Source organism: Metarhizium acridum (genome assembly GCF_019434415.1).
Source record: "Metarhizium acridum strain ARSEF 324 chromosome Unknown scaffold_578, whole genome shotgun sequence".
NCBI classification, from domain to species: domain Eukaryota; kingdom Fungi; phylum Ascomycota; class Sordariomycetes; order Hypocreales; family Clavicipitaceae; genus Metarhizium; species Metarhizium acridum.
In genome coordinates this window covers 362,424-387,405 of record NW_027094046.1, presented here as the reverse complement: position 1 = coordinate 387,405, position 24,982 = coordinate 362,424, and the positions used below count along the sequence as shown (strand labels likewise).

General features: G+C 49.2%; 7 protein-coding genes across 7 annotated transcripts; 5 read left to right on the top strand and 2 right to left on the bottom strand.

Moving 5' to 3' along the window:
• The first annotated feature begins 1,345 nt into the window (after positions 1-1,345).
• Positions 1,346-3,642, top strand: J3458_021220 (uncharacterized protein). Its single transcript, XM_066122484.1, has 4 exons — positions 1,346-1,756; positions 1,939-2,572; positions 2,671-2,993; positions 3,092-3,642. The coding sequence occupies exons 1-4, from the start codon at positions 1,541-1,543 to the stop codon at positions 3,464-3,466; spliced, it is 1,548 nt and encodes a 515-aa protein (XP_065972494.1). The 5' UTR covers positions 1,346-1,540; the 3' UTR covers positions 3,467-3,642.
• Positions 3,643-4,771: 1,129 nt separating this feature from the next.
• On the top strand, positions 4,772-8,440 carry J3458_021219 (uncharacterized protein). Its single transcript, XM_066122483.1, has 2 exons — positions 4,772-5,818; positions 6,044-8,440. Exons 1-2 carry the CDS (start codon positions 5,811-5,813, stop codon positions 8,073-8,075), a joined length of 2,040 nt encoding a protein of 679 aa, XP_065972493.1. The 5' UTR covers positions 4,772-5,810; the 3' UTR covers positions 8,076-8,440.
• A 477-nt stretch (positions 8,441-8,917) lies between these two features.
• On the bottom strand, positions 8,918-12,643 carry PMT1_2 (Dolichyl-phosphate-mannose--protein mannosyltransferase 1). The gene is made up of 4 exons (XM_066122482.1): positions 12,002-12,643; positions 11,634-11,923; positions 9,801-11,554; positions 8,918-9,736 (listed from the first exon to the last, which is right to left on the bottom strand). The coding sequence occupies exons 1-4, from the start codon at positions 12,235-12,237 to the stop codon at positions 9,206-9,208; spliced, it is 2,811 nt and encodes a 936-aa protein (XP_065972492.1). The 5' UTR covers positions 12,238-12,643; the 3' UTR covers positions 8,918-9,205.
• Positions 12,644-13,768: 1,125 nt separating this feature from the next.
• Positions 13,769-15,432, top strand: PRP21_2 (SF3a splicing factor complex subunit; the record flags this gene model as incomplete). Its single annotated transcript, XM_066122481.1, has 2 exons — positions 13,769-15,065; positions 15,128-15,432. The coding sequence occupies 2 exons, from the start codon at positions 13,769-13,771 to the stop codon at positions 15,430-15,432; spliced, it is 1,602 nt and encodes a 533-aa protein (XP_065972491.1).
• Positions 15,433-16,283: 851 nt separating this feature from the next.
• On the top strand, positions 16,284-16,861 carry SNX3_2 (Sorting nexin-3; the record flags this gene model as incomplete). Its single annotated transcript, XM_066122480.1, has 3 exons — positions 16,284-16,361; positions 16,451-16,772; positions 16,833-16,861. The coding sequence occupies 3 exons, from the start codon at positions 16,284-16,286 to the stop codon at positions 16,859-16,861; spliced, it is 429 nt and encodes a 142-aa protein (XP_065972490.1).
• Positions 16,862-17,653: 792 nt separating this feature from the next.
• Positions 17,654-18,797, bottom strand: J3458_021215 (uncharacterized protein; the record flags this gene model as incomplete). Its single annotated transcript, XM_066122479.1, has 1 exon — positions 17,654-18,797. The coding sequence occupies one exon, from the start codon at positions 18,795-18,797 to the stop codon at positions 17,964-17,966; it is 834 nt and encodes a 277-aa protein (XP_065972489.1). The 3' UTR covers positions 17,654-17,963.
• A 2,265-nt stretch (positions 18,798-21,062) lies between these two features.
• On the top strand, positions 21,063-22,524 carry J3458_021214 (uncharacterized protein; the record flags this gene model as incomplete). Its single annotated transcript, XM_066122478.1, has 4 exons — positions 21,063-21,276; positions 21,345-21,686; positions 21,761-22,135; positions 22,191-22,524. 4 exons carry the CDS (start codon positions 21,063-21,065, stop codon positions 22,337-22,339), a joined length of 1,080 nt encoding a protein of 359 aa, XP_065972488.1. The 3' UTR covers positions 22,340-22,524.
• Positions 22,525-24,982: the final 2,458 nt, after the last annotated feature.

Sequence of the window (24,982 nt, the reverse complement as noted above, 5' to 3'; positions counted from 1 at the left end):
ATCAAGGTAAAGTCTCCCGCGTGCGGATTTGCCAATGGCAAACCGGAAGCCGGAAGCCGGAAGCTTAGGGCTGGTGCGTGCTCGGCCTCGTTCGGGGTTTCACGGCGTCATATCAAAATAGTACGGCTTAGTATGTCTGGCTTACAGAACATCGGAGCATGGACTCGTTGGAATAGAGACGTCACCAACGGGGCTGCATGGCCCTTTGCCTCTCTTGGCTCTGGAGGCATTTCACGTCTGAAGTCTCTGCCGCCCGAGATGAAGACGGATCAGCACCGCACACCGCGAAAGTGGGCAGAGCGCTTTTGAACAGCTTCTGTACGGAGTAGACCTTGAGTAAATAACCTGCAAACTTTGTTCTAATTTTCGGTCTGCGCCACGGACAAACCAGATTCTGTCAATCTCCACTTACCCCAAATGTGACTATACCCGTTTGAGACTGGGATCTCGGCAGTCTCCGACCAGAAAGACCAGACCTGGTGCAAAAGACGCCTTCTGACAGACTTGTGGGTTTCGTCCCTTACGTGAGGCATCACGACCACAATGCCTAAAAAAGTGTGTTGCGCTCTCCGTCATACGCCTTATACGGAGTACTCTATACGCAGTAGGTTAACAGTATTCGTCTAGTGACACCTGTCTGAGTGTACATGGTAAAGCACTCTCGCAAAGGGGCGCAAAGCCCATGTTCAAACAGGTTATCCTCTCGAGGCAGTGAAGGCTCCAATGCTGAGTCCTCTCAAAATCTGGGGTGCTTCAAGGAGATTGGCAAAAGGAAAAAAAAAACGTGAAAAGGAGCATACATTCCACACCGAACATGACGTACCGTGGGAGGCAAAAAGTATTTAACCAGATCAGTACCGGGTTATCGCGCTCTATACTATAATATACTACAGTATATTAGTGTGTACGTATTGCCACAGATTGTCTGGTCTCAGTTTCAAGACATGGCATTTTATAGAGCATACCGATCTACTCCGTACCGTTCGACGTTTCGACCATCAAGACAACTGCGGCTCGCCCGACCGAAGTTGAGTTGCCGACCAGATGAGATATACGCAAGGCGTTCGGCACCAACGCCATGCCGACATGGATCAATAATTTCAAACCCGCGAATACCAGCCCTCTTATTAGGTGGCCGGCGGGGAGCTCATCCACTGACGGCTCGGTCAAGCTGCAGCTTTCCCCGCGATTGCCCCCGCAAAACAGGCAAAGATCATGGCAATCCGCCACATTTACGAGCCCCATGTGCCTTGACTAGCCGGAATCCCCTTTCCGATTTTCCATTATAACGACCGAGCTCCCGTGGTAACCGGTCAACTCGTCGGTGACGGATACAGCCAGTGGGTGCCAATGTCGTGTGGTGACACGACATTTCTGCTCGTCAAAATTGCCCATAAGAAGGGTCTTAAAAGCACCAGGGAGGACGACGAGCAATTTCGGCCTCTGGTTCAGTTTTCCCAAAATCTTTCCTTTTCGTTACCAATGCCCATCTGTTGATTCGCGAAAACGCTGAGCTCAGAATAGCAAGCCCTGATAAACCATGTCGTACCCCGTCATTGCTCTTGGCGTCGCCGCCATCTACTTCCTGGTCAGATACCTCAATGCTACCGACATTCCGAAAATCAAGGGTCTGCCCGAGATTCCAGGCGTCCCCATCTTCGGCAATCTGATTGAGCTGGGCACAGACCATGCACGCGTTGCGCAGCGATGGGCGCGCAAGTACGGGCCAGTCTTTCAGACCCGGCTGGGCAATCGCGTAAGTACAGTGAAGAACCAGACGGAGAAATCCACCGCTTTCATGGTACTCCATTTTTCTCATTCATAGGTGCTCTCTTCTTACCTTTATTATATCTTATTCGTTCCGGGTAGTGAAACAAAAAAAATGTGAAATAGATCGCCAGGCTAATTTGAGTCCCCCTCTGCCGGGATACAATCTAGCGCATCATCTTTGTCAATTCCTACGAAACCGTCAAGTACTTCTGGATCACTCACCAGTCGTCTCTCATTTCCCGTCCCATGTTCCACACCTTTCACTCGGTCGTGTCGTCCTCGCAGGGATTCACCATCGGCACCTCGCCCTGGGACGAGTCGTGTAAGCGCCGCAGAAAGGCGGCCGCCACGGCTCTCAACCGCCCAGCTACGCAGTCTTACATGCCGATTCTCGATCTCGAATCCACCGTGAGCATCAAGGAACTGCTGGAGGACTGCAAAGCCGGCACGCGGCCCGTAGACCCCATCAACTACGTTGCCAGGTTCGCGCTCAATACGTCGCTGACGCTCAACTACGGATACCGCATCGACGGGTCTATTGACAGCGAGCTTCTCCGGGAGGTCACCCACGTGGAGCGGGAGATTTCGAATTTCAGATCAACGAGCAACAATTGGCAGGATTACGTTCCCCTGCTGCGACTGTGGGGTGCTCAGAACTCGTCGGCGCAGGAGTATCGACTCCGGCGCGACAAGTATCTTTCGGATATGCTGGACCATCTCAAGGCGGAAATTGCAAAGGGCACGGATAAGCCTTGCATTACAGGAAACATCTTGAAGGATCCCGAGGCAAAATTAAACCTTGGTATGTTCCTACGCGGCCCCAGATACATTATATGTCTATCTAGAGACTTCAAGTTTCCCCGTGGGAGGGGGCATGCTGACTGAGTGGGCGCTCTGTAGCCGAGGTCAAGTCGATTTGTTTGACCATGGTCTCTGCCGGTCTCGATACCGTGCCGGGCAATATCATCATGGGCATGGCATTCCTCTCCACTAAGGAAGGGCAGGCGGTACAAGCCAAGGCCCTCAAGGCAATCGAAGACGTATATCCAGAGGGCGACGCTTGGGAAAAGTGCCTGGTGGAAGAAAAAGTGCCCTATATCACTGCGCTCGTCAAGGAAGTCCTCCGATACTGGACCGTGATCCCGATTTGTCTTCCACGCACCAGTATTCGAGACATCCCTTACAAGGACACTGTGATTCCTGCAGGAACTACCTTTTTCATGGTTAGTATTATATCGCTGTGCTCTTTGTTTCCTTCTTTCTCTTCTTTTCGGTTGCCTCATCTATGATCCAAGCTAATGCCACGTTTCTGGGGGGACAGAACGCCTATGCCGCCGACTACGACGAAGAGCGATTCAAGATGCCCGAGAAATTCATCCCCGAGCGGTTCTTGGAAGACACAGAAGTTGGCACGCCGCATTATGCGTACGGAGCGGGGTCTCGCATGTGCGCAGGCTCGCACCTTGCGAACCGCGAGCTGTACACGGCGTATATTCGCCTCATCACGGCATTCGAAATGTTCCCGTCGGAGAATCCCGAGGATGCGCCTTGCATGAACTGCATCGAGTGTAACGCCACGCCCACGTCGTTGACGTTGGATCCGAAGCCGTTCAAGATTGGCATTAAGCCGCGCTCCAAGTCCAGGCTGAGACAGTGGATTGCGGAAGCGGAGGAACGAACAGCGCACTTGAGGTAGACACCAGATATTACTTCGGTACATGATGAATTGCATTTGAAAGATGATATGATGATCAATTTGTCGACTGGGGCGACGGCCGTCGTCCTTTGTGGAACGTGACTGACAGCCACGACAAAAGACGGTCCCATCATCGCAATTGGGTACCTAGGGAATTGGGTCATTGGCAAATGCACCGTCAGCGTCCTGATGAGTTATTTGAGATCAGCACATGACAGCCCACCCTTGTATTTCTCGAGAATAGGATCAATGGGATTAAATTGCTGTCGGTGGCAGTGCTGCTCAGCTACATGTGAGTACCAAGGTACTTTAGAGCCCTGATCCATGCCCAGGTACGATCGGATCCCGGTGGTTCTTCCGCACGCGTCATCAGTTTGAAACGGGCGGCACATAGCCAGACTTATCTAATAACGGCGCGTAGCTGCTGTAATATTAGCATCATGGCCGGGATTTAATTGGTTGACGAATTACATGTATTTACTCCGTACGGAGCATCTAACTACTAAGTACCTACCTAAGGTAGGTAGTATCTAGAGGTAGTTATGGTTCCGCAGAGGAGGACTGGAGCCTATGCTCTGTCGGATTGTTGCTCGAGACAATACAGCGTACAATAGCCAGGCTTGGCTCAATGAACCTGATGACGACGGGGACTGGAGACATGGCAGTGACCTGCCCAGCTGGAAACGTTTGGTGGAACTACTGGGGTTCTTAGCCAGTAAGGCGTTTGTTCGGTGGTATTGACCTGATGGGGACGTTGGGGGGTTCCCAGCTCGACCCTCTCAATGTGCTCGGGTTCATTGAGAAGCGTGTTGGGGTGCAGAGCGATGGTAATGATGTATAATGCTGTCGCAGTGCAAACTGTAGAGCCATTGATGGCTATGGCCACATGCAGGTTGAAGAAGAGGCTAGGAATGGCCCTGCCCATGTGGCGGCAATGTTCAACAGCGGACATGAACGGGCCAAGGATCCAGTCTACAGGCTTGGCCGACTTGAGCTGGACAGCTGGTCGCCAGCTGGTGTGGTGGCGTCATCATTTCGACATGGAACCGCACCGTCCAGCGCCTGGACATGAAATGACCGAGACACTTCAGTGTTAGGAAAGACCAATTCATGATGCAAGTCGCCAATGAAACACACCAGACACAACACAAATACAAATACGTACGTACGAACCAGTGTTTGATGAGCCCGGTGACGGCATACACACATGGTCGTGCTCTGCCACCAGTCCAGACCAGCCAAGCCAGGGACCCATGACAATAACACGAGTACCAGCACCCCTGCCCATCTCATCATACGGGATATTGAACATTGAATGGAGGAATTTTGTCGTATTGTCTGCAAGACGAGACCGAGCATTACAATATACTTGGCGCTTCGCTCCGCTCCGTTATTGATGCCGTCAATGCTGCCAAAGTACTCAGTTTGAGAGCCATCAATAATTCAGGTTGACGTTATCAGACAATCAATACTGGTATCAATTGGCCGTCTTGTCCCCGTTGCCTTCTTTAGTCGAGCCCAAGCGCCCCCCGTCCCAACGCCGTTGACGAAGGCCTGCCCCGGTCCCAGCACCGCTTCGTTTCTGCCAACCCGTGTGCTTCTCTCGCCCGCATCTTGTCACCGGTGCCGACTTCGTTCCTCTTCACTCTTCACTCTTCACTCTTCACCACCGCCGTGGCCCCTACGCGAGCATCTACCGGAAAACCAGACACGACCGCAGCACTGTGTCCCCTGTGTTTTTCATCGTCATCGCAGCGTTTCGTCATCTATTTCACTCCTGTCTGATCGCAGCCTTCGCAGCCGCCCAAGCCGCCATCCGAAACCGCAGCTGATTGATTCTCTCCGCACATCATCCCGTCCAGGCAATCATGCAGGCCTAAATTCTGCCCAGACTTTCGACAACTGCCTCGCATCCTCGTTTTCCCATCGTCTGCTGGTTGCTGTCTTGGCTCCTCTAACCAGCGCTGCGTTGCACGCTTGCTGCCGTCGCACCGTTGTCGGCCCAAACCGATCGACGAAAAAACGACCGCCACCAAAGCTTGCTTCGTTGACACCATTCCCCTTGCGGCGTTCGCCTCGGTGGCTGCAGTTTTGCTTCGTCCGACTGCGTTTGGCTATTTCTTAAAATTGGTGCTGCTTGAAACTTAAGTGTTTTGCCGACGTAGTTTTTTTTTTATTCGACACGGAGAAGAGGAAAAGGAAAAAAAAAAACACCAAATAAACCACCCCTACTTGCTACCTTGATCTGAATATTTGAGCGTTTTTTCTCTCCTTTGCTCATTTCCATTTCCGCACCCCTCACGTCACGTCTGCTGCCGTGTCTTTTGACCTCTCAGCGGAGGCTATGGAATCGTAAGTACCCCGACAAAAGTACCCCTAACCTTCAAACCGTTCCTTCCAGCTTCGGCTCTCTGTGCTCTTGTAATGTCCAGTGTCTCAACCTGGAACCTGGGCTCCCTCGACACTCTTCTTGTCTTGCGCAATGAGACAGTGTATAGCATATTGGTCGACAACCGCATCCCGTCAACACTATTATTCGCGAGCCTAAACCATGACCGTGGCTAACCACCTGTTCAGCTTCATCTACGCCGCTGGCTGGCCGCAACACCACCAAGCATCCTCCCGACCTTCCTCCGGCCGATCTTCCCTCGGCCATTTACGTTCCCTGTCGTCCGTTGCCATCACAACTCAATCCACACCGCCCTCTCAGACGTCACAAAAGCCTCGTCTACCTCTCAAATCACCGTCCAGCTCACACTTGCCCGTCATTTCTCTCGCAACCCCCCATTCCGCACCCGCCCTCAACGATGAGATGAGCACCCTGCCGGATCCTCGGAGTCGCTCCAAAACCCCGGCCAATGACGAATCCGAGCCGAGTTCTAACCACCATCCCGACCTCGACGATGAAGTCGCTACCCTGAGCACGAAACTTATCAACGCCATCAACTACCAAACCGTTCTCGATGACACCCTCTCAGCAACCCGTCACGAGCTATCTGCAGCCAAGGATCGCATACGAGAGCTAGAGTCTCAGAATTCTTCTATGCTGGACACCATTCGAGGCGACGTCTGGGTTCGTCGATCAACCCTCGAGGCAGAGAAGAAGGCATTGGCCTTGGAAAAGAAAGGCATGCAAGCCAAGCTAGCAGAAGAAACCGCCCGGCGTCTCGACACTGAGAAAGAGAAGAGGAAAATTGAGCAAGAGCTGGAGAACCTTACCACAGCCCTATTCGAGGAGGCTAACAAGATGGTGATTGGTGCCAAGGAGGAGGCACAAGCCCAACATGATGCCTTGCGACGCAAGATTGATCAGCTCAAGGCCCAGCTGGCCGACTCGGAAGGACTGTTGAAATCCCAGCAGGAACAACTCTCTGAGCTAAAAAGCGTCATGGAGACGATGGCTTCGGAGCACGATGAACAGACTAACGGCACAGCACCGCCATCACCGGGTGGCGGCAGATCTGATCATGAATACGATGATCGAGCTGTTCCATATGGACCCTATGCCGTTTCTCCTTCGACCGATTCTTTTGCCCCTTGCTCACCCTTGAGCTTGTCGCATCTTGTCCAACCTGCTTTGCGAACGGATCTTCCAGCTTTCGACGATTTCATGAGTCTGGCCAGACTATCCCACAACAGGTATTCTCCTAGTAGGATCTCCTCGGGGTCATTGGGCAGCCTAAATGCTCTTGCCCTAGGCCTTGGCGGTTCTACATCAAGTGCCCATCCTTCCAACGCCTCCACCACGTCTCTCAGCGCTTCCACCCCGGCCGACAAGAGTGCTCCGCAATCCCCCAACACGCCGGCATCGACGGCAAGCGTTGGCTCCAGCGGTATACCGCTTCCTCCGCTCAAGGAAACTCGATTTTACAAGCGCGCTCTGACCGAGGACATTGAGCCGACTCTGCGGCTCGATATTGCCCCGGGTCTATCATGGCTCGCCCGCCGCAACGTGTTGAGCTCCATTGCGGAGGGGTCTCTGGTTGTCGAACCGATCCCGGCCAGCCCAACTTGTAATGCCACTGCCAAGCAACCTCAGATGCAACCCTGCTCCCTTTGTGGAGAGTCCAGAAAGGACTCACAGTACCTGCGAAACCACCGATTTAGGACTAGCGAGGCGGATACGGCTCAGAGGTATCCACTGTGCAATTATTGTTTGAACCGAGTTCGCTCGACCTGCGACTACCTTGGCTTTCTTCGCATGGTCAAGGATGGCCATTGGCGAGCAGACGATGAGGACCAGGAAAAGGCGGCTTGGGAAGAGAGCGTGAGACTCAGAGATCAAATGTTTTGGGCACGCATCGGCGGCGGTGTTATCCCTGCTGCTCCCGGCCATGCTGAAGACGAGGCGGGTCAGGAAGCCAAGATCAGTCGTCAGTCGGAGGAGTCCAACGGCGCATCCGAACAAAAGGACTTCTCCGAAAACAAGGTTGTGTGTTCGACGCCAGAGAATCGCAGCCACGAGGACGTTACCAAAACTGCCACCCTGGAACCCCATACTCCCCCAGAACAGACCGATGGCGGACGCGCATTCCGCACTTCTGTGCAGTCGGCTGACTCGCATGAAACCGCTGACTCTATCAGCACCAAGCGGCAGTCTGCAGAATAAGCTATGGCAACAGCGAACCACACACATGGCGGATTTCAGCACAAATTTACAAGCCGCTTTATTTTTATCACAGTTTTTGCAGTCATTATTTAATACATCATGTATAATATTATTAGTAATGGGTCGTGGTAGATCTGCACACGGACGAGGCGTTAAGACGGAAGGGGGACGGGTTTGTTTCATGAAATGACGTTTACCTATTCGCGGATGGACAGTCATGTGGACGAATTGCAGCATACAATGCATTGGACGGAGTCTGGGCAGGGATACAGAATTATTGCTTTGCTTCACGGGGTTGCCGGCTGAAGCCTCAATTCTACCGATTGACTTGATCTGATGATTTCCCTGAACACTGCTGCATTGTGAAAGTAATGTGCTTCGTTGTTGCATCGTAGTGCGTCAAGAGACTGGTTATACGCCCCAAACGAGGCCTTGTCCAAGCACAGCGTGATGCTGGTGCCTTTGGACTTGTGCATGGGGCATCCCGGGCGCCTCCGCAATAAGATTGCTTGCGCCCTGAAGAAACAGGCATGTCGAAACTATGGCGACGACTTGCTACACTATTCTGTTGGAATTACGGAGTACACTACTGGTTTTATTCTCGTCATGCTAGAAGCACCTTGGCACTAAGGTATCGCAGAGACCTGTCAATGACTAAAAGTTTGAGCAGGACCCGGGAGCCCACCTGACTTTTGGGATCGCATACGTCAGAAATGATGAATAAACCAACCACTTTCATAACATCCATTAAGAACGGCATACGTTGCATTTGTATCAGTAAAGATGGAGAAAATTGAATCGGCACGGAACAACTTCACATCAAGGAGAGTATTCATAATAATAGAAAAACCGTTTGACTACAGCCAAGATACATACGAGACGAAACCCTTCATTTTCCCTCGCCCATCCGTCCATTTTTGTTTTTTAAATGTCGCTTCCTCGTAAACCCTTACCCTTTTCGAGCCCCCGGCTGATTTTCCTGCTCAGTGACCAAACTGATTCGTTCGCCATTTGTGCCTCGTACTACGTCATCAAGTTTAAAAGCAAGATAGTATTAGAGGCCACACACAATGTATAACCTGCTTTGTAATAGTCCAATAAAATGGAGAGTGGAGGTTTCTTTAGTTATTTTACAATTCGTCACGGACAGTGGCTTCTTGGCCTTCGCTGGCGGGCTTGGCTTTGGACCGCTCGGCTTCCTTTTCGCCGTCACGGCTGGCGGCTGCATCCTTGGGGACTTCAGCGTGGTCGCCCTTGACCGTCTCTTGGTCGACGCCGTGGACATCGGGATGGGGTGGGGCTACACCTGCAACCATGTCGGAGGGCCAACCGCCGTCGGGGGGAGGCAGCTCGTTACCCTGCTCGTCGACAACGCGGGTTCGGGTCTCGTATTTGGTCTCGAATTTGACTTTGCCTTGGAGCTGCTTGACTTGTTCCTCATCTAGTAGGTTGCCGTCTTGGTCACGGTACTCAATTTTCTCTTCTTGGCTGAGGATCTTGGCGGATGGTTCGGGCTTGTCCGAGACTCCAGCTTGCTTGTCTTCAACAACCGGCTTGTGCTGTTCTTCTTGGGTACCGGGGACAGGGGAGCTGGGGATGCTAGGAATATCGGACGCCGAGGAGCTAAGCTCTCCCGAACCGAGAGAAGTGTATTGATCATACTAAAAAAAATGTGTCAGTACTAGTAGATGGACCTCACAAAGCAGGTAGGAGAGCGGAACTTACGCGATCAAAGAAGTTGTTGCAGTCCCAATCCCATGTGTTGAACAATTTGACTCGCCTACAATCTTCCTTGGTCCAGCTGTTGCCGTAGGCGAGAGGAGCCAGGAGAGAGAAAGCAGTGATTGACAGAACAAGGAAAAGAACGGTAGCCGCCTTATTAACGATAGCCGCGTCCTTGGATTTGACCCCGGGGAATCGAACAGTCAAAAAGTCAAATAGCTGGCTAAGAGCGATGATGGCAAAGTACAATGCAGGGAAGTAGTGGTGAAGGAAGAGCTGGCGCTGCATGAGGTAGAAGGGAAAGTAATGCAAGGCCCAGCCAAGAATTGAAGTACCCAACTCGTAGTCGAATCGCTTGAACGTTGGGTTGGCATAGTCGTTGCAGCTGCGCTGCCATCTCAGGATGGCAACACCCTTGAACAAAACCCAGATAACGATGGTGATGGAGGAGGCCCACCAGATAATAGGATTGCCAATGAGGTAAATCTGGGTGTGGTTCTTACCCCAGAAGTTGATACCTCGTCGGAGAATAGGCCAAGACTCAGGGCGAGAGTCCCAGGCATGGGACTCGGTCAGGCCTGCGTTGGTGGTCCACATCACCTGCTGGAGCTCCAAAAACTTGCCAATGAAGCCCGGGTTGCGATAGTTGACTTTGGGTGTGCTTTCGTTATGCTGGGGGTGCTCGTTGTGTTCAATGTACCACAGACTGTTGGGTAGACTGCCACCGCGCGCACACGTAACTTCCTGTTGCTCAGAAGCCCAGTCGGGGAGCTTGACCTTGTGAGAAAACAAGACACAGCCAGTCATGACGTGGACAAGACGGAACTTGGTCTCAATGGTCCTGAGCCGCTCCTTAGCAACAGCACCATGGGACTGTTTCTTGACGATTTCGACACGGAAGTAGTCATTGGCGTCGCCCTCAAAACCTTCATATCCGTAAGCGGAAACCTCGTTCTGCCAGTCGGCCTCGGTAATAGGGGGGCGGACATCGTGGGAGTGCAGTCGGCGGAAAGTGGGTGTGTGATATAGTCTCAGAACAGCTCCGTCTTCAATAAATACAGGGCCGCCAGGGAGGTTGTCCCAGGCGTGGGTGCCGTTGAGGGGCTGGCCATCAACGCCAAGGGGCTGCGTCTGGTTCTCGAGAAGCCAGATGTTGTTTTCATCCTTGTGAGGGTACAGTGTGATTTGCTGCTGCTTGCTACCAGTGGGATACATGAGTGGGTGAGAGTGCAGATAGCCACCTTGAGTGTTGACGTGACGGATGGTCACACGGCTTCCAAAGGCGACATCAGCGGCAACGTCATTCATGCCCTTGTTGTTGAGAGTGGCTTGGAACTCGGAGCTCATGAAACCATCACCATCACCGGGGTTGACCAAGCAAAGGAAGTGGATGGCAAACATGGCCATGTAGAAGGTGACGGGAATGATGATGAGGCAGAAAGCTCTCGCCATCAAGTGCTTGAACCAAAGGCGCATAGTGACGTTCTTATTGTCGCCCAGGAGAACCCAGAGCTGAAGCAGAGTCAATGCGCCTACCCAGGCAATGGTGAACAAACCAACCCATTTGATGCTGACGGTGATACCCAAACCAAGACCGGTCATGGCAAGCCAGAACCACCACGCAGGCTGGAATGCCTTGGCAGGGCCAAGTTCATGTTGATTCGTGAAGCAGGAGAAGGCGAGGGCGGTGAAGGCAGTCGCGGCGACCAAGGGAGAGTCGAGCAGAATCAATCGAGCTTGAGTAAGTAGACCGTTTTCTGGTATTCCAGTTAGTCATGCCAGCTTGGACAGCGTTGCACGAGGGGCCAAGAGTGCAATAGTCGGTGAGATCCATACCAAAGATGATGAGAGAAGCACCCATTGCAGCAGTCATCGTACGGCAACCGACAACCTTGAGAGTGAAGAACATGCACGGAACCAACAAGATGCCGCAGACGGCGGGGAACAACCGCATAGACACGTAGGGAACGCCAGGCTCAAGATAGTCCTTGCCAATCTCCTTGAAGTCAAAGTTGCCATCGAAGCCAGCCAGCCAGCCAGTCAATGCAATAAGCATCTTGGCCAGTGGTGGATGTACGTCCATGAAGAATTTGCCCTTGATGTATTTCGATGCGAAGCCGCCAAAGCTAGAGAATCGAGGTGGTAAGTCTCGGTGCACACGGTGAAATGCGAGGGTTGAAGCTGACTAGCATGCTAATACTCACTGCACTTCGTCAAAGACGACGCTACTAGGCTGGTAGATTCGAAAGACGCGAACAATGGCGGCCAACAAGGTCAGCAGGAGAGACACGACATAATCAGAGGAGGGAAGAAGGAAGATGTCGTTGTCTTCAACGCCATCGGACTTGTACGAAGTGCTCTTTGCTTTGCTCTTCGTTGTGGTTGCGGTTACGGTTGGCGGCTGCGGGCTCTTGCCCCGAGCCGAACTCGATCTCGCCATGATTCCGTCGGCACGGCTACGAGACCGCGCGTGGATGGCGAATTCGTAAGACGGCGACTCGTCGGGATCGCAGTTGGATAAAAGGTGCGGTGAGTGCAGAAGTGGGAAACAAAACAGGCGGTTAACGAGAGTGTCGAAGAAAAGAGGTAAAAATTAAAATGGGCACATCTACAAAGAAAACAATGGCCAGGAATAAAACCAATCAGCCCCCGTCCGTACTTGATGAAGAAGATGGAATGGGGTTGGGAAGGGAAACCAAAACAGAAGAGCTCGGTTGAGAGATGTGGAATTAAGGGGAAACGATTTCTTGGGACGGGTTTGGCGTGGTTTGCCGGAACGGGGTACGCAAGTTCACGAACGCACCAGACATGTGGCCTCATCGACCTCGACCGTGACATGCACTTCCTGGGTACGTAATACAGTCTGGTTGGATCTAGCTGCCGCCTCGCGCCGCCAACTTTAGAATTCACGTCCAGATCCAGCCACCCTCAGGTTGAGCTGGACCCCTGCATGCCATATTTTTCTCTAATACGGAGTAGTCTCTCCTCTATCGCCCTGCGGCAATGCCCCCACGGTACTGGAGCTAGCTAGCGTGCTTCAGTGGCCACAAGGCCCTGCCGCCCCCATACGCGCGTTTGTTTCCTGCTGTTTCCCCGTCGATTGATTGTCTGTCCCTGGCATGCATGTAATATGTTGTATGCCTGCGATGTACTCCGTACTCCGTACCGAGTAGGCTGTTCCCGGATCGGCAAGCTCATCCCAGTCCGTCCATCTGTTTGCGATGCTGGGAACAAGTGAGACAAGTGAGACAAGCCCTGCCATGATGGGTTCGCGACTGCATTGGACCGGAGGCATACTCTGTTTTTGTATGGGTGCTGGAGCATGCTCGATTCTATCCTGCAATCGCAGCTCTAGCGTCAAAGCGGCAATCTTCTTCTCACCAATATCTGCGGACGTGTCCAGTTTATCCCTGGCAGACTAGCATCCGCTCAGCCAGGAGAGTTTACCGGATAACAATTGAGAGCTGAACTTGTCCGTCCTCAGCCTGGTGATTCTAAACCCGTGCCCTAATGCAGAAACTTATGCATCTGCTGTTGGCCCGTCCGCTCCCTCAGCCCGCGGTGGGTCCGTGGCAGGCTGTTCGCATGTGGGCAGAGCTGTCCTGAATACGAGCATGTATTCTTTTTCCGCCGTACTAAACAGCCTGTTGAATTGAAACTTGAAGGAAACGCTTTTCAGATGCTATCAATCGGATCGTACCTGGCGAATGCGCAATGACGACCCGAAAAGTGACTGGCTTAGCAGATAGAAACTAGCATATCCCAAGATCAAGCATCTCGAAGAGAAGCTAATCCTGCCAGCCGAGCCTGAGCCACTGTGGCGCAAGACTGGGGTTGGCTACCGGATCAATGTATATCCGAAACGCCGCCATGGCGAATCTCACGCCTGGGAAATTTCGTGGTTGGCAGAAACGTGAGAGCTTCGCGACAGTTCTGACAATTTCAAATCATCCCACCATTTGCGGCACAATATGGCTGTCACTACGACAAATGGCGAGTCGTCTGCGGCTCTAGATGAGTTGAAGCCTCCTTCCGGAGTGGTCCTTCCTCCACGCGAAATACGCAATATTCTGGAAAAGACTGCTGGTTACGTCGCAAGAAATGGGGCCATATTCGAGGATCGCATTCGAGATAAGGAGTCAGCAAATCCGAAATTCAGCTTTTTGAACCCTGCCGACGCGTACCATGCTTTTTATCAATGGCGACTAGCCGAAATAAAGTCTGGGAGAGGGACAGATGTCGCCGCCGGTCGCGCAGGCGAAGCTGCTGCAGAACCAGAGAAGCCAAAAGGGCCCCCAAAGCCTCCCGACTTTGAATTCTCTGCGCGCATGCCTCGTATTAACCAGAAGGATTTGGAGGTCATTCGTCTGACGGCACTATTCGTCGCCAAGAATGGACGGCAATTCATGACCCAACTGGCCCAGCGAGAGACTGGCAACCCGCAGTTCCAATTCCTTATCCCAAACCACACTTTTCATAATTTCTTCCAGCACCTCATTGATCAGTACACCACGCTCATACGAGCTGCAGGGCTTGACGGCGAGGGCGGCAAGCTTCAGGAAGAAAAAACCGCCGAGCTGGAGCGCAACGTGAAAGACAAGTATTGTGTTGTGACTCGGGCTAGGCAACGAGCTGATTACGCCAAATTTCAGGAATTGGAAGGTCAAAAGAAGGAGGAGGAAGAGGAAAAGAAGAAGGAAGAATTTTCGCGCATCGACTGGGGCGACTTTGTCGTGGTTGAGACTATCACCTTTACCGAAGCGGACGAGACGGCAAATCTACCACCTCCGACCAACCTGTCCGAACTCCAGTATGCCTCCCTCGAGGACAGAAATAAAGCCTCATTAAGCATGCTACGTATTGAAGAAGCTATGCCGGGTGAAGAATTCAGTGTCGGGAGTGGCCCTGCTGTTATACCATATGCACCCTCACCCGCCCCCCCTCAGCCAAGTTATGGTGCGCAACAACCCGCACAGCCTTATTCTCAACCAGGCCAGATGCCTGCCGTACAAGCGCACACCAACGGCTACCAACCACAGAGATCTGCTCATGAGGAAGAGGAAGCTCGTCGCATTCAGGAACGAGCTGACGCCCAAGCCCGCATCCAACAAGCACAGTCGGAAGCAAGAGGCGGTGCGCCGCCAATGAAAATTCGGGAGAACTATGTGCCTCGGGCGGCACAACGAGGCAAGCAAGCTGGCCAGACTGCTCTCTGCCCCAATTGTAAACAGCAGATCCCTATCAATGAGCTCGATGCTCATATGCGGAGTACGTACTATTCGTGCAAGTCTATTTGGATTTATACTCGCACAAAACTAACAGAACTATAGTTGAACTTCTAGATCCCAGATGGAAAGAACAAAAGGCGGCAGCAGAGTCACGGTACTCGGCGACTATTACAGGTTCTGAAATTGCCCAGAACCTCAAGCGTCTTGCGAGTCAACGAAACGATGTGTTTGACCCTGCGACCGGGCAGGCCCTGTCGGAAGAAGAGTTGGCGAGGAGGAAGAAGGCTGCATTAAACCCGGCTGAGGCCCAGCAGGAGAGCAAGCCGCAAGCGATGAATCCACAAACTGTCAATGTCGAAGAGCAAATCCGGGCTATTCACCAGAAATTTGCAGGCGACAGGAAGTAGAGGCAAGGTGTCTAGTGCACAGCCAAACTAGGTGCAGTAACTGCGCAGTAACTATGTACGGGAGGGGGGAAAAGCATACAAAGACGAGACTACATTGGCGTGGAGAAAATACCGGCGGAAAGTGCGGTTCAGATTGCAGGATAATGTTGTACATTAACTATACCAGGCATGAGAAGAGGTGTTCACTGTTGGCGCGGCGTTACTTGGGAATGTAATCAAGACGGGAGGGCTGCGGTCTGGCCACGGTCATAGCCTCTTTATAAGACACTGATTTAAATGCGTAACTTACAAACTACACCATACCAGATGACTGCATACCACCTACTTACCTAGGTCGGTAGGTGATCGTGGGTGGTGGTGGTGGTATTAATGGTGGTGAACTCACTCACGCACACTGGCGGGTGGATTTGACGTAAGACCCATGTCATTCATGTCATCCACCAGGCCCAAGAATTCCGTCCACCCACCATCACCCCACTTGAACACCTTTAGAATCACTTGAGCGCTCGCAATCCGACTCCTCATCGACAAAGAACTTTCCCACGGTTCGCGGCACATGCGCCAAACCACACAGCCAACTCCCTCATTGACCAACAACCGAGTTGCAAATATATTTGCGATCCTCACAACCTGCCCGATCCCAACCCCTCAGCCCTGAACGACGAAGCTACCGCACACGCGCGAAGGCAGCTTCGTCAGCTCTTCACAACAGTCCTTCCTTCCGCCGTCCTCCCAAAACCGCCAAACTGGCTGGGCAGCAGAACTCTGGCCGGGCTGCCGACCATAAGCCCACGTCCTCTGCGTCTCCCAACTCACCGCCCAAGAGTCCCTCTTCGCAACACCGGCCCATCATGCAAGCCATGCCGGATACCCGCCAGCAGAGCTTCGACGAGATTTATGGCCCGCCCGAGAATTTCCTGGAGATAGAGGTACAATCTTGGCCATCTGGGCGCTCCCTCCTACATTCATCACGGTCAGAATGGGCCGTTACTAACCCCTGCCCTTTCCCTGCATCTAGGTTCGCAATCCCAGAACCCACGGCATCGGCCGGTCCATGTACACAGACTACGAGATCCTCTGCCGCACCAATATCCCCGCCTTCAAGCTGCGCCAGAGCAGCGTGCGCCGCCGATACTCGGACTTCGAATACTTCCGCGACATATTGGAGCGGGAGAGTGCGCGCGTGACCATCCCTCCTTTGCCCGGAAAAGTGTTCACCAATAGATTTAGCGATGATGTGATTGAGGGGCGGCGCGCGGGGCTGGAGAAGTTTTTGAAGATTGTCGTGGGACATCCGTTGCTGCAGACTGGTAGTAAGGTTCTGGCTGCGTTTGTGCAAGGTATGCGTCTTGTCCATGTGTTGGGGAGTTTTGGAACATGAGCTGACCGGAGCGAAATAGATCCCAACTGGGACCGAAACGCATGGTGACGAATGTAGATGGATATTACGAGAAACGGAGGGGGTTAGCATACTTTGTAGCGTCATGGAGGTTTGTTTTTTGCGTGTGAAGAGGGAGGCGGTGATGGTCGCATAGGTATGGCCTTTGCTTCGTTCAAAAAGAAGATTGGAATTTCGCCCGTGAACTTTATATTGATTCGGTGCTTTGGTGGACATGGCCTTTATTGCTTTCTAGTCATTCCCGGTTCAATTCTTCCTTTGCAGCACGGCATTTTCGTTGTGTCGATTGGCTACAGGTACCCGTGTGTTCGGTGCGGCATAGCTTGCGCTGTGTATTTCAAATTTATCCCGATATTATCGTCAATTAATCATTTACAGGGGGAAATCGGCTGTATATTGGTACTCGCTGCTATTTCCAGTCATCGGAACCAGACCCAGGGGGGGAGTTATCCCGCCCCACGGACGACAAAGCCCATTGAAAGCATGCATGTCACTCATCCTATTACTTATCTTATGACTTAACTTATACCTCCGCAATGAGGATAAACCAGCTGTGTTCATTTTTTAGCTAGCTCCCAATCGGCTAGTGTGTCTGACGCATCGCGATGCGTTCATGGTGTCTTTTGTGGTTAGTTACGGTTCCCTGGCCTAGATACGGCCAAAATACAGTGTTACTAGATGCCCTCCATCTAGCCCGTTTTTTTGATTTTTTTTAAATGAGTTAATAAAATATAATGAAATTAATTATAAAGGTAAAACTTATTAAATTAAAAACTTAAGCGTAAAGCTATTTTCTTATAGTAGTTATAATTAAATCGTCTATCCGTTTTCCTCTAGGTTATAAGCATAAATGCCGCCACATATTAGTGTATTTACGTGTGGCAAGTGCACTACATATTTAGTGTGGATGGTGGGATAAAAAGCTTGGTTTAGACAAAAATTCAATGATATCCATCTATCAGTACGCTGGACACCCGTCTTTGGACGCTTTGATATGCTAGCTATGCCGTGTACATGTTTGAAAACATTCAGCCTCGCACATTTCCAGCCTTTGCCTAGTCACAGCGCCGGCTGGAAACACATATAGGAAGAGAATACCATAAGCTTCACGCTGGGTTCTTGCCTAGCCGGCTCAGATCTCAACCGTCTTGTCCCCGTCGAACCCCACGGCCGGTTCGACACTGTATCCTCGCTGATTTGTCAAAATGCGAATCGGCGGCACGACTCCGAGCGCATCTGGCCTCCTGTCTGCGAAAAAGTCGCAGTTGTAGTGCGTATGGCCAAACGCCCACAAGACCACGCCTCTGTTCAAATAACACTCCTCCTGGGACAAGTCCGTCGAGAACCCGCACTTATACGACTCGTCCTCAAACAGCGGATCAACCGCCCTCTCGTCCCTCGATGGGCTCCAGTGAGTAAAGATTGCAATCTTGAACCCAGAATCGTGGCCCGACTCTTCCGCCACCGAGGCCACCATCTCATTGAGCCACTCCAGGTCGCTCACATGCGCCCTATGATGGTCACTGGTGTTCCAGTACTTGATTCTCGAAGGTTGATTCAAGCCCTCCCTCGGATGACCATCGCTCCTATACTGGACGCTGGAGAATAAACTGCAACCCAGGATGAATGTACTTGTTTTCGGAATCTGGAACGCTCTCTTGTTCAACAAGACGAATTCGCCAAAGAGGGTGCCGTCTTGTCTGGTTTGCTGTTCAAATTCCTCGAGGATCTCAGTAACCTTCCCCCAGCTTGAGCCGTATACTTCTTCGCCTCCGGGAACAAAGAAGACAATGCGGAACTTGCAGAGTTGCTCGCGCAGAAACCCGAGGCATTTGTTCCGTTGCAGGTCGACGTTGCCAATGTCGCCTAGTAATGCGAGATATTTTGTCCTTGGCTCAATTTTGAAACGGTCGTAGTCCTCGTGTTCTTCCAAGTGAAGATCGGAAATGATTTGGATCGTTGCCATTGCGTAGTGTCTTGCGGGCGCGGCATGAAGTCGTGATGCGGAGGCCTTGTCGTGAAGTTGCGGCAGGGGTGATGGCTTTCAATGCCCGCTTTGAGGCGAGAAATATGGCACGGCTATGTTAAAAGATGATAGGAATGCGTGAAATATGGCTCTGGGATGGGATATTGATTTGTTTGCGCGGCTCAAACGTTTCGCCCGTGCAGAATGAAGAAGGAGCAGAATCTGCGTCTCTACGACAATGATGGCATTTCTAACCGGAGCGGCGCCTTGGAGTTTCCATACTAGGAAAGAGCGGCATGGACGTATTTGGATGCTTTCTGCCAAAATCACTCACTGCGGCTAATAAAGGTCCTTGGCTCTGGATAAATGATCCTACCCAGGAACCAAGATCAATGGTCGAACCGGAAGTTAAGCCTCTTCGTTGTCCTGATCCTTTGCCGTGGCGAGATACTCCAGCTTCTGCTCCCTCGCTCATGGCACCCCATTTGGCATCCCGCGCCCCTCCTTGTCACTGCAGTCAGCGTATCTCAAACAAAGACCAGGAAACCTGTGCGGATTCGTTTGCTTTTCATTGAACCAGCCGCTCCTCCCCCAAAACCAATTCGCCGTCTGGCACGGCCTGCTTGGCATCAAACCCTGCGACGAGATGCAGATGCCCACGACCAACGTCATCAGGCTATGGGCGTACATTAGACCGCGTACCCGCGCAAGACGATTGTGCCCAGATTGACATCTGGGACATTAGTATTTCAGGCAACTCGTCTCCATGGAGACTGTGGCAAGTACATACTCTTGGTGTTCTGTGCAGATCAGGCAGAAATTCATCAGTCAGAGCTTGTTGGATACTGGCTATTTTTATTAGTTTGAAATTCTGATGCGCAAGAGGACGTCCCGGTTGCTCACTTGTGTCGCAACGGTATCTTTGGCTGAAGAGCTCCCCCGTTTGAAGAATGATTTCTTCTCCGTCCACGGCGCGACATTGCTGCTGAAAGACGCAGTCCAAGTGCTGGGCGTTGCCTTGACGGCTCCAAATCTACTGGCTACGGTAGAAATTTTGAATACCGGAGGCGTGAACACGGGCAAGGGAACGGGGGCAGTCTAGAGAATCAAGCGATGGGCGCTGTTTTCCAACTCGGCGTCTACGTACGTCCGGGGTCATACGTCTCAAAGTATCGTTTCCAAATACGCATGATTGTTTATACTTTATTTTATCATGCTTGCGCTCCATTTCCGAGTTTTCGCTAATCCGGCGCCTGGGACATCAACTCTGCATCTCGCGATGGCAGCGTCTATATCATATGCAATGCTGCTGATTGGGTGTGCTTCAACATTGCGTCCTGCCGCGACATTCCGAGCCGACATGACGACATTACATCCTCACGGAACATCGACGCCATATACAAGGGAGACCGCCACGTGAAGAACCGGGGTTCAAAGAGTGACAATCTGTGGCAGGGTAGGTTTGCGCACCAAGAAGTATTACACTAATCTACTATAGTAGCCCATCAGATAAAGCGACTTCCATGCCCGCAGTTGAACATTCATCATCGGGAATGGCATCATACCGATCTGCCGAAACGGTGCCGTTGGCATCCCGTGGTATGGGGTCATGATGCAATATCCGGATTTTCAGATAAACGTCATATATTGATGATAAGAGCCAATTCCACTAGCGTTCGTTTCCAACTCGAGAGCGGAGGGCATATAGTGTTGGCGCATGGGCTGCATCTTATTACCATTGGACATGCCTGGTGAGCAAATACACTCGACCAGGGTATTATGGTAAAAAGAAACTTTGAAGAACCGAGCAGGGCGTGTTTTATTGGCAATTAATAACCTTCTATCATATTTGAAACCATTCTTCTGCTTGACGTCGAGCCCACAACTGCCGTCGCATACGTTTGGGGAGGTGGTGTTGAGGAGATGGCGTGATTGCTAGCAAATGTCGCATAATGGGGGCTTCATCACGAACTGCTGTTGTAGCGCGGCGAAGATGCGATACAACTGGGGAAATTTGAGGGGAATGTTATGCAGGTCATTTTTGTAGTTGTATGCGTGATATGTCCTAGCTCATGTTTGTTGAAAGCAGAGTATGTTGTTTGCACTCATCGAGTGGGAAATATATAAAGGACTAAAATATATATAATATATATTAATTATTTTAAACACCGCAGGTCGGCCAAGTACTCGACGATCCGAACAACAATTTTGCGCATTTCCAGCTGTCACTTTAAGAAAATCATCCCTGAGAAATCAACCCACAAGATGGCTCCGGCAACCATTGAGCCAGCGGTCCAGCTGCCCGTCCAAACCAAATCAATCTCCTCGGCAAAGCCCATTCGCTCCAAGGGCAACCTAGACAGCTTCGAGTCCTTTGACGTCACACCCATCATTGGCCGCGAGTTCCCAAAGGCTAACCTGGTCGAATGGCTCAATGCCCCGAACTCAGACGAACTCCTTCGGGACCTCGCCGTGACCAGTACGTCCCCAAGACGCCACATGGCACACCCACGATGTCTTGTTGCTAACACCGGCCCTGGCTCAAAGTCTCGGAGCGGGGAGTCGTCTTCTTCCGGGCGCAAGATAACCTCACCAATGATCTGCAGAAGGAATTGATCCTCAGGCTCGGCAAGCTGACTGGACGACCGGAGACGTCCGGCCTGCACATTCACCCCATTCTCAATTCTGAGCGTGAGCTCGGTGGCAGCGACCCCGAGATTAGCACCATCAGCTCCGTCCAGCATAAACAGTACTACAAGACAACTGGGGCCGAGGAGCTGAGCCCAAAGAAGCAAACGACGGCCCAGTGGCACAGCGACATTGCGTTTGAGCCAGTTCCTGCCGACTACACCTCGTTGCGTCTCGTGCAGCTTCCCAAGACCGGCGGTGGTAAGATGACAAGCCCTCCCTTCCATTGCGGTCCAAATACAAAAGCTGACGTGCCGAATTGGGGCCGGGGTTAGACACGCTCTGGGCGTCTGGATACGAAATCTACGACAAGATCAGCGAGCCCTACCAAAAGTTCCTCGAGACCCTCACTGTGACCTTTGAGCAGCCCGGCTTCGGTGCCATTGCCGAGAGTCAAGGCTTCCAGATTTACGACAAGCCCCGCGGCGCCCCGGAGAACGTCGGCCGCGTGCTCAAGGCCATTCACCCCGTTGTGCGGACCAACCCGGTGACGGGGTGGAAGAGCATTTTCCCAGTCGGCGGACACGTGTCGCACATCAATGGCGTGACCGACGAGGAGAGCCAGCACCTGCTCAAGTGGTTCCTGGACCTGGTGTACCATAACCACGACTTGCAGGTCCGGTTCAAGTGGCAGAACCCGAATGATATCGGTACGTGTATTGCCTGATATAGACCATGACCAAGGGCTCACTAACAATTTCCCAGCCATCTGGGATAACCGCAGCGTGTTCCACACCGCCACGTTCGACTACGACGGTCAAGGGGAGCGGTTTGGCAACCGGGCCGTGGGACTCGGCGAGAGGCCATACTTGGATCCGCAGAGCACTTCCAGACGAGCTGGTTTGCAAAAGTAGAGCCTGCATGCACAGGATAGATTACTAGGGAAAGCGCACCGGCTTAAACTGGTGGCCTACGTGGACTGAGAACGGCACGTTGGCAATTAACTGGGGCTGGCTGTAGCTTTCCGTTTTGCCTCTTTAGCATGAGATATATATATATATATATATATATGAGGCTGTCCCCAAGCGCTCAACTGGTTAACGATGAAATACCTTCAATAAATAGTTGATGAGAAAAAATGGCTTATGCTATTCACGTGTAGCATCGTGAACCTGGTGAGATGCGCACATAGTCGGCACTCCCTAGTTCTCTTTGCCCACCGGACCCTAGGTCAACATTACGTCGGCATTAGGGTCTTGTTTAGTCACGAATGCAGATGAAAATGCCCAGGACAAGGATAAATTGAGTCTAGGGTTGGTAAACACTAGAAAGTATTTAACCAGATCAAATGCCTGGCTATCGCGCTCCATACTTTAATATATCACAGTACCTATATACTTGCAGCTGGGTGAATATATTCTGTCACAACTGTACTTCCTGCTGCGTTTTCCTATTGTAGAAACTCCGAGACGCAGCTCTCGTTGGAAATGCCCACGTGGTTGGATGCGGAGCTCCGCCCCCGCCCGGCGTAGATGCGGCGAGAGTTGCCGCGTTTGGTGATATAAAAAAATTGGAGCCGTCGTCGTTGCTTCTCTATGTTGCAACTTTATGTATTGTCCCGTTATGTGGGATAAAAAGTATAAGTTATACCGGTACACATTATAGGTGGTATAAGCCTTAATATACACTTTACCTATTAATCTAGCTAAAGTAACTGTAATTAATTATAGAAATTAAACACCCCTTTTTAATGTAATTATAAAGGCTTATTTATTAAAATCTAATATATATATTTTATTACTCTTATTAAAATCTTATAAGAAAAAGAGTAATAATTAATAACTATTAACGTAATATTCTTTATTAGTGTTATTCTTTTAAGTAATAGTCTTTTTCTTTTCTTTCTTTCATCTTAAGTTAATAAACTTAATTTACTTCTTTAACTTTAGCTATAATAGCGCCTTTATCTTTAAATCCGCTAGGTTTTTCTTCTTAAAAGTTTAATTAACCTTTATTATATCTTCTTATATAAGCTCTTATATCTTATAATATTAAATTTAAATATACTTAGTTTATTTATAAAATTTAGTGTTATTAAAGATTATTATAGTACTATTATTATTAGTAAATAATTATAATAATATTTACTCTTTATATATCTCCTCTATTAAGCCTTTTAAATATATAGCTTTTAATTTTATATTAAAGAGCTTAATATACTTAAATTTAATACTTAATGTAACTATTATACTTTATTTCTTACTCTTTTAATTAATAATAGTGCTAATTAATAAAAAGATATAATAGTTTATAAATCTTAAGTTACTTTTATCTTATATTTACTTAGTATTAAAGTAGCTTATAATTTATTAATTATTATTACTATTAAATTATAATAGTAAATTAAGTGTATATTTAATGTAATATAATACTTACTTTACTATAAATAAGTGTTTTATTAATAGGTTTATTATAAACCTATTAAGCTTTACTATTAAGTAGGTTAAATTAATGCGAGTATTAATTATCGCGAATATTAGCGTCTTAAGAATATATTAAAAGAGTTACTTATTATTCTTATTATATTTCTTACTCTTTTTATAAGGTTTTAATACTTTAAAAACGTTTATAAGCGTATATTAAAGCTTTATATTATTTATCTTTAATTACTTAAGTAATCTTTTTAGGTATAATTATTATAATAATAAGAGAGTTCTCTTCTTATAATCTTTTATTATAATTATACCTAAAAAGAACGTTATTATACTTAGGTTAATTATCTTAAACTTATTTAATAACTTACTCTTTACTTTTATAATAGCTTTCTTATTTAAGTTAAAGAATAATAGGTTATTTATATAAACGTTAATAATAATATTATTCTTAATAAATATAGCCTTATTATATTTAAATTATTTAAACTTATAAGAGATTAGTTTAATAAAGAGTATCTTAAATTATACTTTAAAAGCTTATTTTAAGCTATATAATACCTTCTTTAACTATTAAATCTTATTAGATTTCTTAAAGTTATTTAAAAGTTTAACGTAAATTATTTTATTTACGTAATTATATAAAAAAGCTATCTTTACGTTTATTTATTTAATCTCTTAATTTAAAAGTATAATTAAAACGAATAATAAGTAATAAGTCTTTTATTAAACTATTAAGGTAAAGGTCTTATTATAATTAATATTATACTTTTATTTAAAGCTTTAAATTATATATTAGGCCTTATAGTATTTAATCTTATTAATTAAACCTAGCTTAACTTTAAATACTTACTTATTAATTAATACGTATATATTATTTATCTTATTTACCTTATTATAGGTTTTATTTTCTTTTAAGGTATTAACTTTATTTATAATAATTATCTTTTATTTTAATTAATTAATTAATTATAAGGCCTTTACGTAAGTCTTAGGCTTTTTATTCTTTATTACTTTATTTAACGTTATAAGATATATTATTAAAAGAGGTATAATATTCTTTAATATTAAGAGAAGTCCTTAAAGTTTATTTATAAAGATAAACTCTTATAATAGAGTTTTTAA

Excerpts from the sequence above, each read along its gene's own strand:
- J3458_021220 (XM_066122484.1), top strand. The coding sequence starts at position 1,541 with ATGTCGTACCCCGTCATTGCTCTTGGCGTCGCCGCCATCTACTTCCTG. Across the intron at positions 1,757-1,938 it reads AGACCCGGCTGGGCAATCGC|CGCATCATCTTTGTCAATTC; the intron begins GTAAGTACAGTG and ends GATACAATCTAG. Across the intron at positions 2,573-2,670 it reads CGAGGCAAAATTAAACCTTG|CCGAGGTCAAGTCGATTTGT; the intron begins GTATGTTCCTAC and ends GGCGCTCTGTAG.
- PMT1_2 (XM_066122482.1), bottom strand. The coding sequence starts at position 12,237 with ATGGCGAGATCGAGTTCGGCTCGGGGCAAGAGCCCGCAGCCGCCAACC. Across the intron at positions 11,924-12,001 it reads GTCGTCTTTGACGAAGTGCA|CTTTGGCGGCTTCGCATCGA; the intron begins GTGAGTATTAGC and ends TCGATTCTCTAG. Across the intron at positions 9,737-9,800 it reads GCAACAACTTCTTTGATCGC|TATGATCAATACACTTCTCT; the intron begins GTAAGTTCCGCT and ends CATTTTTTTTAG.